Source organism: Manis pentadactyla, chromosome 4, assembly GCF_030020395.1.
Source record: "Manis pentadactyla isolate mManPen7 chromosome 4, mManPen7.hap1, whole genome shotgun sequence".
Lineage (NCBI taxonomy): Eukaryota > Metazoa > Chordata > Mammalia > Pholidota > Manidae > Manis > Manis pentadactyla.
This window is the reverse complement of record NC_080022.1, coordinates 144,265,221-144,282,470: the sequence shown is the minus strand read 5'-3', so window position 1 is coordinate 144,282,470 and position 17,250 is coordinate 144,265,221. Positions and strand designations below refer to the sequence as shown.

At 41.6% G+C, this 17,250-nt stretch overlaps 2 protein-coding genes across 3 annotated transcripts in view; one reads left to right on the top strand and one right to left on the bottom strand.

Moving 5' to 3' along the window:
- Positions 1–304: 304 nt before the first annotated feature.
- Positions 305–7,470, bottom strand: SDF2 (stromal cell derived factor 2). The gene is made up of 3 exons (XM_036889758.2): positions 7,147–7,470; positions 4,116–4,312; positions 305–988 (listed from the first exon to the last, which is right to left on the bottom strand). Exons 1-3 carry the CDS (start codon positions 7,295–7,297, stop codon positions 701–703), a joined length of 636 nt encoding a protein of 211 aa, XP_036745653.1. The 5' UTR covers positions 7,298–7,470; the 3' UTR covers positions 305–700.
- Positions 7,471–7,568: 98 nt separating this feature from the next.
- Positions 7,569–17,250, top strand: part of SUPT6H (SPT6 homolog, histone chaperone and transcription elongation factor) — a 30,252-nt gene continuing 20,570 nt past the window's right edge. The window contains exons 1-7 of one of the 2 annotated variants that reach the window (XM_057501112.1): positions 7,569–7,771; positions 10,143–10,202; positions 14,542–14,683; positions 15,456–15,614; positions 15,711–15,787; positions 16,145–16,337; positions 16,579–16,663. In XM_057501112.1, coding sequence (XP_057357095.1) covers positions 14,575–14,683; positions 15,456–15,614; positions 15,711–15,787; positions 16,145–16,337; positions 16,579–16,663 — 623 coding nt within the window. In that variant the 5' untranslated portion in view covers positions 7,569–7,771; positions 10,143–10,202; positions 14,542–14,574. The remainder of the gene's footprint in view (positions 7,772–10,142; positions 10,203–14,541; positions 14,684–15,455; positions 15,615–15,710; positions 15,788–16,144; positions 16,338–16,578; positions 16,664–17,250) is intronic. The other variant, XM_057501111.1, reaches the window with a different exon arrangement.

The following is a 17,250-nucleotide window of genomic DNA, read 5'->3' as shown; positions in this document are numbered from 1 at the left end:
TGAATGTTGGTTCCTCTTTCTATCCCATCCCTTCTCAACTATAGTATCAGATCTAGAGTAAAGCATTTCATTGGCTATTTATTAAGTTGTATTCTTTGAGAGTCTTTAACCATAAATCTAATAAAGATGAGGTGCTGGGTGAGAAGTCAAAGCAGAGAGAAAAAGTTTGGATGCAAGTAAAGCTCTTGAAAGAACCCACACCAAAGGTTCCAAGCATCTCAGAAGAGTGATAGCAATGACTCTTAAGGCTCAAAGATTAATGAAATCATGAAATAGCACACCTAATAAATGACAACACAGTGACTAACAATGAACTTTTTTTTTATCACTTTGGAGAAAGAAAGTAGGGGGAAAGTCACACACATTTACATTTATAATCCATGATGCCAAGCTTCTGAGTAGTAAAAATTTCCCTGGTAGGAGGGATATCTCCCTCACTTTCTCTTGTATCAGTATAAATAAAAAGCATCTTCTCTTACAGCAGCAAGTCCTGTACTCAGAATGAACTGACCCAAGTATGGGAGAACAACCAATTCAAGTGTCAAGGCCTGAAGCTTCCAAACACAGCCGCTGTTTTCTGTCTTGCATCTCAGTGATGATATGGCCACTGCCCAGGAAACCTGGGGCAGGGATCCCAGGGTGAAGCAGCAGCAGATGTCTATGAACACTGTGTGCTAACAGTGGCTTACAGCACTCAGACTCACAGCTCTACGTGGTGGGCTTCTGCCTTCAATAATTCACTGGGCTTCATGAAGATGCCTTCCATAGCTTTCCAGTAGTTGTTCTGGCTCGGCTGGGCCATGCCATGCACCTCTTTTTGCCCACTAATGGGTCGACCATATTGTTCTCCTGTGACAGACAGCAGAACCTCGGTGGAAGAATGCTTGAATCGTACCTCACCATCCCTTACCCAATAAGGCCCATTACAGAGCACTGTCCAGTCATCCAGGTAATCGCCTTCACCTTCCTCACCAAAAGCACTCACTTCCTGAAAGACACAAATGGTGCAACATTAGCATGGCTGACACATAGGCCTACAAAGGTGAGGGAGGCAGTGGGAAGAAAAATAAGGCTACCCAAAAGTGAAAAGCAAAGAGGCTTTCCAGTGTTATTTAAAAGTAAAATAAACCGGAAAAAAGACAAAACAATACAAAAATCAGTTGCCCATTAGATTATGGCCCCCCAAATCATTAAGTTATCCTATATTTGCCTTATATTTTCTATTACAGTCTAAAATACCTTATAACTTTGTATTTAATTTTTAAATACTCCTGCCTCATCCTCTTAACTAGATTTTAAGTGACCTAGTAAGAAACCCAAGTTGGCAAGGAGATGGGCTATGGAAACAGGAAGACCTTGAATCTCAGCTCCATCCCTTCTGTAATTCCTTTGAGTCTTCATTTTTCTCCTCTACATAATGACGACACTATCACCTTACAGAATAATTGTGAGAATTAAATAATAAACATAATTTTAGATTTAAAAAAAGCAGTCATTTAGAAAGAGTCTTTAAAACTAAAGACAAAAGGAACTGCACATAATTAACAATTCTACCACCATACTTGTATACTGGAACAAAGTCAATGGATGACAGTGGTGGGAGCCAGATATCTCACTGTTAAGAGTGGGAATTTACAAATAAGCAAAAGGAGGCGGCTAGTATGATCTATGTGGTAAAGGCTTAGAGTTGGAGACATCAGCTAGAACTCATGTTTAACTTAATATAGATCCAGATGGTTACACACACATTTATAGATATGTGTATACAAGTATATACACATGTACTTCTTTGCTTTGTCAGGTAAGAAGGCTTAAAAGAAACAACACCCCAGTAGCAACAAGCTCATACAGGGACCAGATCTTGGTTTCCAATACCATTTTCCAATAAAAGGAAGCAAGGCTCCTTGGTGAAATAGCTGATTCTAAGACTGGGGAAAGAAATACACAATGAGCCTGGAGTATCTTTTATTGACAATATCTTTAATGCCAGGAAGTATGGAAGTGTTAAAACACACCCACACATATACACAATGATGAGAGTCAAATGCACACAGGAGACAACTGAAAGAGCTCCCAACAGCCAAAGCTAGAACAATTTGAGCAACAAAAAAAAGACAATGGTACTGGATTATAACTCAAAGTACAAAATAAATATCCATGAATCCATGGATAAATAACTGAAGAAATAGGAGACAAATCTCTCATGCAGAAGAATTCCAAATAAATTACGCAGCTACCCTATCTAAAAAAGGGGAAGCATAACTCCCCACTCCTTGAGTGTGAGCTGTACATAGTGACTTTCTTCCAGAGTACAGTATGGAAGGGGGGGAAATGCAAAGATTAACTTTGTAGCAGAAACCTTAAAAATGCTACTTCAGCCAGTAATCAATATCAACAGTTGTAAATCATGTAAACGATGTACACCGTAAGTATGGTGTGATGAAAATGGCACTTTATCTCTGTGGTCATCCCAAAAACCTCTATAAGTCTGGTCCAATCATGAGAAAAATATCAAATTCCAACAGAAGAGCACCCTAAAATATACCTACCTGACCAGCACTCCTCAAACCTGACAAGGTCACCAAAAACAAAAATAATCTGAGAAACTGTCATAGCCAAGAGGAACCTAAGGAGATCTGCCAACTAACTGTAATGTGGTATGCTAGATGGGATCCTGGAACAGAAAAAGGACTGTTAAAACTAAAGGAAATTGGAATAAACTATGGACTTCAGTTGATAACAATGTATCAATATTGCTTTAAAAACTAGCAGATGCTACTAGATTTACCATATTAATGTAAGATCTTAGGGAAAACTAAGAGCAAAATGGGGGTAAGAGAGAAGCCATCATTAAGGAGTCCACATCCCCCCAAAACTCAAGGCTTAAAATAAATGGCACAAGCAGCTCAGTTTGAAAAAGACAGATGCACCCCTATGTCTATCGCAGCACTATTTACAATAGCCAAGAAATGGAAGCAACCTAAGTGTCCATCAGTAGATGAATGGATAAAAAAGTGGTACATATACACAATGGAATATTATTCAGCCATAAGAAGAAAACAAATCCTACCATTTGCAACAACATGGATGGAGCTAGAGGGTATTATGCTCAGTGAAATAAGCCAGGCGGAGAGAGACAAGTACCAAATGATTTCACTCATATGTGGAGTGTAAGAACAAAGAAAAACTGAAGGAACAAAACAGCAGCACAATCACAGAACCCAAGAAGGGACTGGCAGTTACCAAAGGGAAAGGGACTGAGGAGGATAGTGGGAAGGGAGGATAAGGGCGGGAAAAAGAAAGGGGGCATTACGATTAGCATGTGTAGTGGGGGCGGGGCACGGGGAGGGCTGTACAACACAGAGAAGACTAGTAGAAATTCTGCAGCATCTTACAATGCTGATGGACAGTGACTGTAATGGGGTTTGTGGGGGGGATTTGGTGAAGGGGGGAGCCTAGTAAACATAATGTTCTTCATGTAATTGTAGATTAATGATACAAAAAAAAAAAAAAAAAAAGCAGACGCTAAAGAGGTACAAACTTCCAGTTATAAAATAAAGAAGTCACGGAGGTGAAAAGTACAGCATAGGGAATATAGCCAATAATATTGTAACATCTTTGTGTGGTTATAGATGGTGACTACACTTGTGATGAGCATTTCATCATGTATATAAATGTCAAGTCACTATGTTGTACACCTGAAACTAATACAGTATTATGTCAACTATACGCCAATAAAACATTTAAAAAAATAAAAAAATAAATGGCACAATACTTAATTCATTTTTGAAATGTAGTTAGTTGGCATCATTAAAAAAGTAATTTTTATTCCAATTTTGGAAAACACTGGTTTCTTTATTGCAGGATTTATCAGAAAAACTTATGGTATGTTAACATATACTCATCCTGTCTTTCCTCATTTCTTGATTTGATCTAGCTATAAAGTCTTCAATTTAACCACAATTTCCTTCACACTTATGAAACAAAGCCAATTTTCCTGGTCTGCACAAAAACAAGTATTTACATATGTAAAAGAAAGGGGTAATAACCAAGATATCAAACAACTCAACTAAATAACGTACAGAGCAGCAGTGATCCACAGGATGCTACCTCACCTGGTTTCCAGAAAGAGGTGAAGTGAAGTGGTGACTATGGAGGTTACGGCCAGTATTGACATGTGTCAGCCGGATGGGCTGACCACATCTGATGGGGGTTCCCCTCTCACACACTGTGGCAGTCTTCCCCCGTATCCTCCAGTAACTATTGCTGTCATCCACAGAGGTTACACCTGTCACTGACTGCTGCCCACTACCTGCAGTCAAAAAGAAACAACAAAAGAAAATAGGGTGAGCTCAACCTGACCCCTCTCTTTCCTATGGCCAATAATGTACTCTGTATCATAAAATAGGTTTGGAGGGTGGGGAAGAAACCCTATGCTTGGTAACACTTTTCTACAATATTAAAATGTACATGATAAGCATTTATATAGTATTTATATATAAATGTATTTATACAGTATTAGTACTGTGTGATAAACTATTACTTGAGAGTGTACCATCTCAGAAAATAGCAAGAATTTGCATCAAATGGCACTAAATAAATGAACATATGTGGCTTTTTTGAAGTACAGGCAGTATTTACCTATACATACCAGCCTGGATAGTCCCTAGCATATGTCTAGTATCTAATCATATAATTTTATCACATTTTTATCAAGAAATCAGAAATTTTTTATCACACTTCATAATTAAAATGAGACCTGTTTTTGTAGTCAACTTTAATCCAAGCAACCATGACAGTTCTCCAATTCCTGTCAGTGATCTATCAATATATTATAAAAGTATTAGGTCACCTAAATTTGATTAATACTGCCTGAAGTGGTATAATTTTGCAGGTTAAAAGGTGGTTAAACACATAATTGCAGGCTTAAAAAAGATAGATACAAGTAATAAACACTAGCCAGCTAATGTGTACTGAGCACTTACTAGATGTCAGATACTGACCTAAGCCTTTTGCCTGAATATTCTTTTTTTAACTATAGTTGGCATAATTTTTGCCTGAATATTCTTAGTTGATACATGCATCTATTCTCTGAGGTAGATATTATTATCCCCATTTTACACTGGAGTGTTAAAAAGGCTAAATAGAATGCTCAAGGTCACAAAGCTCCAAGAGACAGTGCTGATGTTTGAACTTAGGGGCCTGACTCTAGAGCTCAAACTCACTCTACCACATGGCCTCCCACAAAGCTTTATTTTCTGTCATGTTCTCCCAAATAGGCCACTCTTTCATATACACTCCAGGGATACTCTCTTCCCCAGGCCTCATTTACTACTCAATTCTTTGAAGGCACACTTCCCAAACACTTTTCTCAGTTACTCTTGCCTATTTCTCCTAGCTAGCTTTGCCCCTGACCCTGCCTCAACACAGCCTTTTAATAACACTTTCCTGTTACCACTTAATACAGTATGCCTTATACCACAGTTATCTGGGTGAATGTAGCTGAACTATCAGCTTCTCTCTATTGCTTCCTCTATTCAGTTCATAATAATTTTGTTATATCTTTAAAAAAAAGGCAAACCAAGCCTCCCTCCTTACTCCTGGTTATTGCCTTACAGTTCTCTTGGTCCTCACTGCCATGTTTCACTAAATCATGGGCTACACTTTCTGTCTCCACTTCTCACTTTTCACTATTCAACCCTCCTCTTCCTCTCCCATCCTTAAACTTATGGATTAGCTAGCATTCTACCCCTGGCCCTTATCCACTCTTTAAATACTTGCTGGGGGTCAAAACAAAAGCATTTTAAGTGCTTCAACAAGCTTCTTTAAATGATTTGACACTAGATTAAGAAACCACATCCTGGGCAATCTCATTTACTCTCCCCACATCTTCAACCACCACCTGTACAATGATATTATACTTAACTCAGGCTCAGCACAGATTTTCTGAGCTCCAGAGTGAACCTGGTTCTCAAGAGCATGTGAAGAGCTTTTTAAAACTACATATTCCTACTAGCAGGACTCTCTCTACCCATATTCTGATTTAGATCCAAAGTAGGAAATTAGATGAAATTAAAAAGTTATAAGCCTGACATAGTAGGAATTCTATGGCTAGAATACCTACTAAGTATGAATTACTGCTAGGATTACTAAGACATCCCAACAATCACAAATCAGCTGCTTTCCTAGCCTAACTGACAGACAGGTTTTGGGAATCATGAGCCACAGACCGGCCCCTATCAAGAGAACTCCTTCCTCTCTTAGCTAATAGCATCATCAGTCATCCAAAACAGACATTTAACAGTCACCTTTGATGCCTCTCACATCTCACTAGTTGGATGTTCTTCCCTCTTCTTCGTTTTTACTTTCTTGTAACTTGCTGACTAGTTCGCTATTCTATCTCCTGTATATAGAACAGTATTAGACACACAATAGGAGCACAGTAAATCTATACTGAATGAACCCACAAATAATTGAATGAAAAATGAGCCCACAAACTAAGCATTGTAATTTCATTCGTTAGAAAGCCCTCTAAACAATTTGCTTTCCAATTTCAGCTTAAGGTTTTTTTTACAAGAAAGAGAGTAAGATTTGGGTAAAAAGATACCAAAGGAAAAAAGTTGAAGATCAAGTGTAAGATGCAAAAAAGCTACAATAAAAAGTCGTAGTCAAAGAGAGAGCTCTTGGAGTTCAAGACTTAAGAGATACAGCACTTACTGTAATTCCTGTCTTTCCTGCACTGAGTAATGCCAGCCTGGAGTTGCTTAAAGCAGGCTTTGAAACTGGACAGATTTGGATCGAACCCCGTCTCAGACATTCACTAGATGCAAGGCTTTCAGCATGCGATTTATTTGAGTCTGTTTCCTCATCTGTAAAATGAGGGTAACAGTAGTCTCTACCTCGTAGTAATGTATATCTAAAAAAGCATGTAATGTGCTTGGCACGTAGCTCACCAGATAGCAGCCGGAATTACGATTAAGATGGCTTAGGACAAATCAGTTCTCCGACTCTCCGCCTCTGGACCTCAGGAACCTCCCCGAGGTTCCCCTAACCTTCCCAGACCACACCCCTCAGATTTTCTCCAGGCCCCGCCCCCTCCAGAGCCTCCCGGGCCCTCCCAGCCCACCCGAACCTGGGTGGCTGTACCTGACCCATAGCGCACGTCGTGTGAGTGCAGTCGCACGTTGTGGCGGGTATTCAGTAGCTTTACCACAGAGCCGCATGTAACTACAGCCAGACTGGACGCTCCGACAGCACTCCACAAACCTGCCAACAATAGTACCGATACCACAGCCATTCCGGCTCTAGCGGGAAGCCTCTAATCTTCGAAGAACACTCGGTCCCTCCCCGGAACCGGAAGCTGCAGGCGGAACCACAGAAAGGAGGAAATACAGAAGCCCTAGTCTGGCCTTAATGGTCCCTTTGGCTAGAGCGGCCTGAGGAAACGGCTAGGCCTGGCCACTTCCGGTCCCCTCGCTCTCTCCTGGGGTCTCTGTGACAGCTGTCTTCCTGAACCGTTTCTGCCAGTTTTCGCACCCCTCCCATTCCCGGACTAAGCTCCGAGGGCGGCTTGGGAGAGAACAAGAAATGGCCCGCCCACTCCCAGTGACAGGGAGCCGGAAGTGACGTACTACGTTGACGCAGCAGCAGCGGCGGCAGAGGTGGTGTAGAGGCCGTGCGGTGGGTTTGTACCATCTTTTCCCAGTGTCGGTTCGGCGACTCCATTTTCCTTGGTGGGGGCTTAGCGCACCGGAGTAGCGGCGGGCTTCAGGTAGGCAAAGTTCGGACTAGAAAACATGTTTTTCGAGTGGGTCAGGGGGAGAACCAGCCTTCTGAGGCCTGGTCCCGCAAGGCAAAAGGCTTTGGGGAGCCGTATGCCGGGAGAAGGGGGGCCCCCGGCCTTCCCTACTCTATGAGGGAGAAGGAGGAGGAAAGCAGAGTAGTCGCTCAGAGCCTTAATCCTCTTCCCAACTCTGTGCCACCCGGAACCCGCGAATTGGGCGACCGTTGTATCAACAGGCTTCCTGGAATCCCATCCTGTCGCAGCTTCTGAACACTGGGACATGAGAAAGGATTGGAAATGGAGGGACCTGGGTCTTCTGGGTTAGAATCAGGTGATCGAATTGTTTGTTCTGAGGATGTGAAACCTGCGGAGTTTTCAGCAGCTCGGCCATAAGGCCATTGGGCGATGCCAAATTCGTTTTCCACGTTGTTAAAAATGAAATTAGAACTTTCTGTAGATGGCTGCATCCATAAAACACCTACCGCAAACATCAGAGTGGACTCCTACGTCAAAAACTGTTTTCTTCCAGTGTCTACCTTTCTCTCCAGACACTCCCTTGAAACAGCTGGAGCAATTCATTTTCCGTCGTTGTTGCAAGAATTGATACTTCTTTTTCTTTAAGAGGAGGCCTAAGCTGTCCGAAAATACGAACATGGAAATTCAGTGTAATATCAAGTAACAAAGTGTTCAGTTTCACTGATGCTATTAATGGGCAGAGTGTAAACAATTCTGAGTTTGATTAATTTCTTCTGAAAAAAGTTTAGTTCTACTGTTTTTCTGCAAGTTACCAGTTTTTAAGTCTTAAGTGTATAGATTACGAAAGTATGATTGCTTTCCCCTCAGCCATAGAGCCCTTTCCATAATTCGTGTTCCTTCAGCCAGTATGTCTCCTTACTTAGTTGACTAGTATGGCTACTAGATTAGATTAGTGTTGTTACTAAGAGGTTTAAACCTCATCAAGAGATTAGTCACATCAGGAAGTGGTGCAGTCTAGAAAAGCTCAGTCACATTTTACTGTTCTCCCTTATTCCCTCTCTTAGTCTTTCAATAAGTCCTGTCACTTTTACCTCCAAAATATATTTCAAATGTCTTCTATTCTCCATCTCCACTGCTGCCACACTGCTTCAAGCCACCATCATCTTTTGCCTGGGCCACCACAGTATTACCCTCAGCGTTCCCTGCTTGTATGCAAATCCCCTTCTAGTTCATTTTCCATGTAGCAGGATCAGGTCAAGTCAGATCATGTCATTTCTCTGCTTAAAATGCTCCAACGGCTTTCCAGGGCCTTCAGAGCCCCGCAAGAGCAAGCCCCACCTCCCTCTCCAATTCTGCCTTAATTATTCTCTGGTCACACTGGCCTTAGGGCTTCACTCAACCATATGCCAAATTCTTGCCCACCTTTTCTACCAGGAGCCTCTTTCCCTGACTCTGCATACCACATCCCATGCATTCTTGACATCTCAGCCTAAACTCACCCTCTCAGAGATGAGGATGTTTTATTTCCTTCCTGGCAGTTAGAGCAAGGTTTATTTCGTTTGTGGTTTGTCTCTCTACCAGAGTACAGATATCCTAGGGATAGGGACTTTGTCTTGTACTTGCCTGGCATGTAAGTAGGCACTCAGTATTATTATTTGGTGAATTAGCAAATAAGTCAATTAGCTGTTTAAAACCCCGAAGGGGCTTCCCAGCACCTTTCAGATAGAGTCCAAGATCCTTAATTTACCAAGACCCTTGTGATTTCACCTCTGGCTCACTGTAAACCCTTATCCCTGTCCCCCAACTGGCCCTCACTCTTCCTGCCACAGTGCATACTGGACCTTGTGCTGGGAGAGCTCTTGTCCAACACCACCACTTCTTTCATCACCTCCAAAGAAGCCAGCTCCTCCACTAAGCTAATTCCTTCTCACTCTCAAGGTCTTTATTTAAAGTCACTTCCTATAGAAAAGGGTAGAGTCCTCTATTACAGGCTCCCTTAGTTACTTTGTCATCAATTCTTTTTTTATTTTTTTTATTTTGGTATCATTAATCTACAATTACATGAAGAACATGATATTTACTGGGCTCCCCCCTTCACCAAGTCCCCCCCACATATCCCTTCACTGTCATCAATTCTTTAAAAGACCTCCTGTATTTCTAATCCAGGGTCACCAAACTAAGGCTCCTGGGCCAAATTAGGCTGCTCCCATTTTACACATTGTCTGTCTGCTTTTGTGCTTCAGTGGCAGGGCTGGCCCTCAGTAGTTTGCCAACCCCTGTGCTAGAACAGGAACTATATGTTCCCCAGTGGACGAAGCACAAGGCTCAGTATCTTACTCCCTCTCTGTGTTGTAGGGATTCTGAATCTCGTTGTACATTTCAGGTGTTTCTGCTCCTATTTTGCCCTTGTCTTGTTCCCCAAGGAAACATGGAAAGAAAAGAGGTAACTAATATTTTTAAATTAGTTATGTTAACCATCATTAACAATTATGCTTTTTATACACTAGCATTGAAAAGATTCTGAGAGCGTTATTTCCTATTAATAAGGTGTGCATGTCAAAACGATAATAGGTAGAATTAACTTTTTGTGTAATTTAACATCTTGAGTTGGTATGATTAGGATTTCAGAGAGTTCTGAACCCCAAATTTAAAAGAACTTATGTGGACTCTGAATACTTTTATTTATTAAACTTAAATAATAAATCTATTCATTAAATTAAATTATTAAGTTTATTAAGTGTTGAGATTTCACATTGGGTAGTCACTTATGAACATCTCTGGACTAGTCCTAGGCCCTTGCTCATAAAACAGAATGTCTTGTAGGTTAAACTTCACACCAGACTTCTTGAGCTATTTCTAGACCACTAAGCTCTTTCAAACCCAAGCCTTCACCCATGTTGCCTATTTCTAAAGTATCTTCTCTCAACCAGGCATCACCTTTTCTGAGGCATTCTCTGCTCTCTCTTTTCATATTTCTCTCATAGTCCTGGTATATAACTATAATATAACATATATTATGCTTTGTCATAACTTTATTTACAAGTTTTTTTTAGGTAGATTGTGAATTTCACCAGAGTAAAAAGCGTATTTTACTAATTATACCCAAATCCCAGCACAGAGCTTGACCCCAAAAAAACACAACAGCAAATACTAATTGAAGGTGCTGGTGGAAGAAATTAGCAGACATCTCTTTTTGCTCTGGTCTCCTTTTAATTGCCTCCTACATCACCTTGTTCAAAGGGAGGGACTTCCAAGGGCATCCCCTGTGGCACACTGATCCCAGCTCCATTCCTCTTTCAGAGAATGTCATGGAAACCACCAGCCTCTCCTTTTGAGCCATGTCTTGTACTGCAGCTGTGCTTCCTCCTAGAGAAAACTCCTCCCTTCAACACCCCACTCCCCTTCAGTACCTGTTTCAGTAGCAAATTTAACTTAGATTCTGAATTTCAGGAAAATTCAAGAGTGTAAGTACTAAATACAAAATCCAAACTACAGGCTCATAATACAGATATCATATATTAATACTAATCATAATGCCAATGGGTAGTGGTTTTGTTCTGGAATAGTTGCTGCCTGCCAACCTCAGCCTGCAGTGTTGCTGCAGCAGCATCTGCACCTCTAGCTCCCACAAGTTGCAGCAAGTCAGGATTGCTTCTGGCACACCTCTTTTAACTGGAAGTCTTGGCAGTGAGCTAGATTGGAGGCATTTCCCAGGTGTAGCACAGCATGTACTTTATTGCTAACGGAGGGAATGGGAGGAAAGCTGCATGCTGCCCAGAGCACCAGCTGCCCCCCGGACAGAAGAATGTTGTTGTCGTCATCAGGTGAGCTGGCTCTTTCTCTCTGTTAAGTATGCTGTAGGGCATCTGGTCTGCCGGAGCTGGCAGTTAATGTGATGATGTTGAGGCCTTACAAGACTAAATTTGTGGGTGATAGCCTACTTAAAGCAAGCTCTGTGAGGGGGCTGCCGTACCCAAATCTATTTTTAATGGTCCAGTTCAAGGCTGAAGGGGACTGGTGTCAAAATTAAAAGTAGAGCACCAGATTTAACTGGCAGAAATTTTAGATACCTTGACAGTACTAAAGTACTGTCAAATACTTGAATGACCTTGAGGATACAGATCTTGGGGGGAAAGGTCATCATTCTAACCCTAGGGCTTCCTATATCACCACCCACTTTATATATCAATTATATATAAATATCTGTTATGGATATTATACATCAATTATATGTAAATATCAGGTATATCAATTACATCTATTGATGTTTATGAGATTCTTATATATTTATGTTTATCAGATCAGAAATTAAAATTGAAACATTTTAAAATAGTAATAAAGGCCGCTACAAAAAAGTAACCATTTTGCAATACACAGGTATAGCAAACCAACACATTATACATCTTAAACAGTGTTATAGATCAATTATAGCTCAGTAAAGCTGGGGAAAAAATTTTAAGCCCACTATATTTTAACATAAATAATACTTTATGGAAAATAACCATAATCTTCAAAACATAAAATGTAGTGAGAAGAGTGGCATTGTTTTACCTTTTTTTAAAAAAATCTTTTTAATGTCTACCTTTATAAAATATAGCAGAATTCTCATATATGGTTCTCCATTCAGTCTGTTCAATACTATACATTATATAACCCTGGGGAAACTCCAGTGTACATTCATCAGAGAAAGGAGGGGGTGGTCCCAGAACCACACTTCAAGTACTACTGTTAATAGAAACAACTGTGACTTTGGAGTGATAACTTAACCCAGGTCTCAGGTCTTCACGGTTGATAGTTGTGTTGCCTAAAGTAACTTCACCTCTCTTAGTCTATTTCCTCATTTGTTTAATATAGAGAAAGAGAAGTGTGCTCTTAGGGCAGTATAGGAGTTAATCGGATATTGTTAAGTGTCTGGAACTTGGTAGGTATGCAATAAATACATTTCCTCTGGGCACTTTTTTTTAATTGCTTAAAGTACTCTGGAATGGCTTCTATTATTTTTGACTGTGTTTTCTGTGAGTGTTATGGGTTTCTTTGTTTTCCAGTTCACTTCCTGCACCTGCTGTATCCATATGTCATAATACATTAAATTATCTTATGGTCCTTGTTCCCATAACTCTCTCCCTCTACCAGAAGTCAGCCTCTTAGAGAAAAATGATCCTATTTTTCTTCAAACCCCGCTCCTAGCAGAATATATGTACATGATAGGCACTCAGTAAAGTTTGGAAAGAATGGCATCTGAAACTTCAGCCTAAAATTGAACATAAGACCATATAATTGTCCCTCCCTTTCCACCAGAACTCAGTACCTTCAGGTTTGTTTCCTTGAGTTTGTTTTCTACTTCTCTGCTTTCAGAATCATCCAAAGCCTGGAAATGGCAGTGGAGAGTTCCTTTCAGTTAATCTTAGCTTAATTGGTTATGAGATCAGTTGATACCAGTAAGAGTGAATTTCAAGAAAATTAGAGCCACAGAACTTAAGCCTCTTTCTGGAGCTCAAACCATTTCAGGTAGCTGTAAGCCACCCTCCTCTTCTCTCCCGTCCCACTGCCATCTTTCACTTGGAAGATGGCAACAATATGAAAACTAAGTAATTTATTTAACAGATACTTAGAGTTCTCTAGGTACACAGCACATACAGCTTATCTGGTACAGGAACACAAAGTGCCTTCTAATGCCTCATTGCCATTTATGTTTTCATGGGTTTTACTAGCCCTTCAATTGGAAAAGCTTTAAACTTCCAGAAGCTTATAATCTGAGTGGGGGAGAAGGACATACACAATGAACCACGATTCAGGACAGAGTGAGGAGTGGTGCTGATACTTGCAGCAGCCAGCTTCAGAATTCCATGAACCATGATGTTATGGTTTGTGTGATGTGTGCTGTTTTAAGTCCTACTCGAGGCCCAGGCAGCTCCCATGTTGTGGTTCTGGGGTTCTCCACTGCCATTTCCAGGCTTTGGATGATTCTGAAAGCAGAGAGGTAGAAAATAAAGTTGGGATTCGTTGGTAAAAAATTGCAGAATGCTAAGGAAAATTAGGCCCAGGATTCAAATTCAAACTCAAGTACTATCTATTGAGACAGTAAACTAGGGTCTTTTCCTGATGGCATGTTACAGTTTCAACTACCCTGTGAGGTAGGTAGTGCTGTTGTCATTTTCCAAATGAAGACATTGATATTCAGACACGTTCAATAATTTGCTTGAGTTTATTATATACCTGGTAGATGATGGGACCAGGATTTGATCTCTGCTGTTGAGTCCAGCAATCTTTGCTTTAACTGTGTTGCCTTTATTTTGTAGGCCATGGAAGTCTCTTTCAAAGTGGTGTTTGTTTTATGCTGGTAAATGGTAAAAGTAGAGTCATGGTCTAATGTTTCTGAAGAGGCCCCTTCTCCACCCAGATGCCCAGCCAGTACTCACACACGCAAGCTCAAGTTCATGAAATGTTTAATCTGTAGAAAAGGATTTTCCTTTTGACTGCCAATAGCTAGGTAAAGTGTTTTTGAAAGTGACTGCTATTATTATCTTTGGTGAACTGAGATGGTATATAGAGAGAAGTCCAGTGTAATCGCATTTTTACAGGTACTCAAGAGGAGCAGTAGTGGGAGGAATGGAAAATGGAAGCGACAGGACCATGAGCTTACTCTCCTCGGGTGGAAGTGATTGAGTGGGCAAAGCAGTGGAACATGGCTGAAGGCTGTGAAAAGCTTTAAGGGCCTTCTGTAAAAAGTCACGTGTCTCGCTCTTGCTCTTTTTTTTTTAATCTCTGTTTTCCTTCCCTAGTTGTCATCAGGCAGGCCGTGAGAAGCTGCAGCAATGTCTGATTTTGTGGAAAGCGAGGCTGAGGAGTCAGAAGAAGAGTACAATGATGAAGGCGAAGTGGTACCCCGGGTCACCAAGAAATTTGTGGAAGAGGAGGATGATGGTGAGGAGGCCCCAACCTCAAGCTTCTCCCCACTATTGCTAAGCTTTGGATAGTTGGATTCTTGCTGATGAGAGGCTCAGGCTGAGCGCAGAAGTTATCACACATGAGGTACCAGCTTGAGAATTTTCAGTCATTCATAGAAAATATTTACTGAGCATCTGTCTGCTATATGTCAGACACTTTACCTAGAACTGGGAATATAAAATAAAGACCCAGCCATTGTGGAGTTTACATCACTGGGAGGGGACAAAACAGTAAACCAATAAGTAAATGCATATGAAAAGTTTCCCTCTTTTAGAGACCCAGCAGTGTCTGTATTTACACACTCAGTTTCCTATTTCTCTGGCCAAACCCAACCATTAAGATTATCAGCAGAGTGGCTTTAAAGGATGAAAGGGAAATGTAAGTTTTTATCAAAAGAATTATGGGTGAATGAAGGAATATAGCTACTAAGTTTATAAACTGAGAGGAAAACAAAGATGATTGGTGGCTGTAAAGCTTCTAGTAATGATTTTGAAGAGCCGAAGTAATTAGGAAGATCATGTCGTCTAAAGACAGATGGTCATTGTAGAAAAGGGATAGTCCTTTCCAGATGCTGCTGCTAAGCCAGTGGTCTTGTTTTTGCATCTTTAAATGAGGCAGAAGAGTTAACATGGCACCCAGGTCATTTGGTTCAGAGTAGATAAACAGAGAACCACAGTTAAGCAGGGGGCCCTGCCCCACCCCCAGCCTTTTTCCCAAGCACCATGACTCAGACATGAATGTTTTTCAGATGAGGAGGAGGAGGAGGAAAACCTAGATGATCAGGATGAGCAAGGCAACCTGAAAGGCTTTATCAATGATGATGATGATGAAGATGAAGGGGAGGAGGATGAGGGTAGTGACTCTGGTGATTCAGAAGATGACGTTGGCCATAAGAAGAGAAAGCGCAGTGAGTATTCTCTCCTGAGGCCCAGGGAGGCTGGGTGAAAGTCGGAGTGGAGGAGGGGCCTTCCTTTCACCATGGTTAACACTGTGTTTTCTCCAGCATCTTTTGATGACCGCCTGGAGGATGATGATTTTGACCTCATTGAGGAGAATTTGGGTGTCAAAGTCAAAAGAGGAGTAAGTGTCATTCTTTGTCTCTGTCCTTGGGGGTAAAGGAAAAAACCTGTGAAATTCAGTGACTGCCCGGCAGGAGGCACATCCATAATGGTTGGGGAAACATCAGAGGAGAGGAAGTTGCTTAGTATCATTGTGCCATAGAGCTTAGATTTGCATCCCAGATCTGAATGCCTGTTGGAAAAAGGCTTGTCAGAGTTTCAAGGGTGGGCCTTGGGGCTGAAAGAGCATGAGTTACGTGTTCTTTCCCATCTCCCTTGGTTAGCGTAACTGTGATGGGAAGATGAGAGTGAGACTGGAGGGCAGGTATCCTTTGGCCAGTCCCTCAGTCCCTGATGAGGCAGGTTTTCCCATTCCTAGCAAAAATACCGACGTGTCAAAAAAATGTCAGATGACGAGGATGATGATGAAGAGGAATACGGCAAGGAGGAACATGAGAAAGAGGCTATTGCAGAGGAGATCTTCCAGGATGGAGAAGGGGAAGAAGGGCAGGATGCTGTGGAGGCTCCCACGGCTCCTCCGGAGGAGGAGGAAGAAGATGATGAAGAGTCAGGTATGTGATATCAGGCAGGGAAGCCAGTGTTTGGGTGGGTGTTGGGATTTCCTGGCCCCTAGGAATAGGATGGGAAACCATTCTTCAGCTACAGGCCCCAGCACTTGACATACACAAGTTTCTTTTCAGGAGCCTCCCTACGCTTCTCCTCACTAGCCGCTCACTTAAAGCGGGACCTGAAGCCATTCAGTCCTGGCTTATCCCCTGCCTCTGAGCACTAACCCCTCTCTTCCCTACCCAGACATTGACGACTTCATTGTGGATGATGATGGACAGCCTCTGAAAAAACCTAAGTGGCGGAAAAAGCTTCCCGGATACACAGATGCGTGAGTGGGGTCTGGTACAAGGTGGTGAGAAAGGCATCTGAGTGGACCCACTTAGGAAGGAGGAGGTCAGAGACCTCTACCAAAAAACATTCCCAACTTTCAGCCATTCTGTTTCCCTGCCTCAAACAACTTTTACTAGGCAGTGATTTCAGATTGCACCTAGAAGCCCTGGGGAGTTTGCTCTGCATTCCAGGACCACTATGGGACTAGGGTGGGGTCACACATGGACTAAGTTCCAGCCTCCTCCCTCTGTCAGTTGCAACTCCATGTTTATTCATCTGTATATTGGTGTGATGAATATAACTTTGTTGGAAGAAAGCTTTTTCTATAAGGGACTACCTCAGTGTCTCAGCAGAAGATGGATCCACTGGGCAGGATGTGGGTCCATCTGCCCTGTTGTCATTTGATCCCTGTCACTGGCATGTGCCAAAGATGGGCTTTTATCCCTATAATTAATAGTTTCCCCAGAAATACCCCCCAGCTAAGCCCTAATTCCACAGTGAATATGCTTTTTTTTCCTAATCTGCAAACTTTTATTGAATGCATACTCTGTGTTAAGTACTGTTTATACATTCTAGTGCCTCTTG

Bases quoted from the DNA above. Each gene is read 5' to 3' on its own strand.
- SDF2 (XM_036889758.2), bottom strand. From the start codon at position 7,297: ATGGCTGTGGTATCGGTACTATTGTTGGCAGGTTTGTGGAGTGCTGTC. The intron at 4,313-7,146 runs GTACAGCCACCC...TTTTGACTGCAG, and splicing joins CGACGTGCGCTATGGGTCAG to GTAGTGGGCAGCAGTCAGTG. The intron at 989-4,115 runs GTGAGGTAGCAT...TGTGTCTTTCAG, and splicing joins CACCTCTTTCTGGAAACCAG to GAAGTGAGTGCTTTTGGTGA.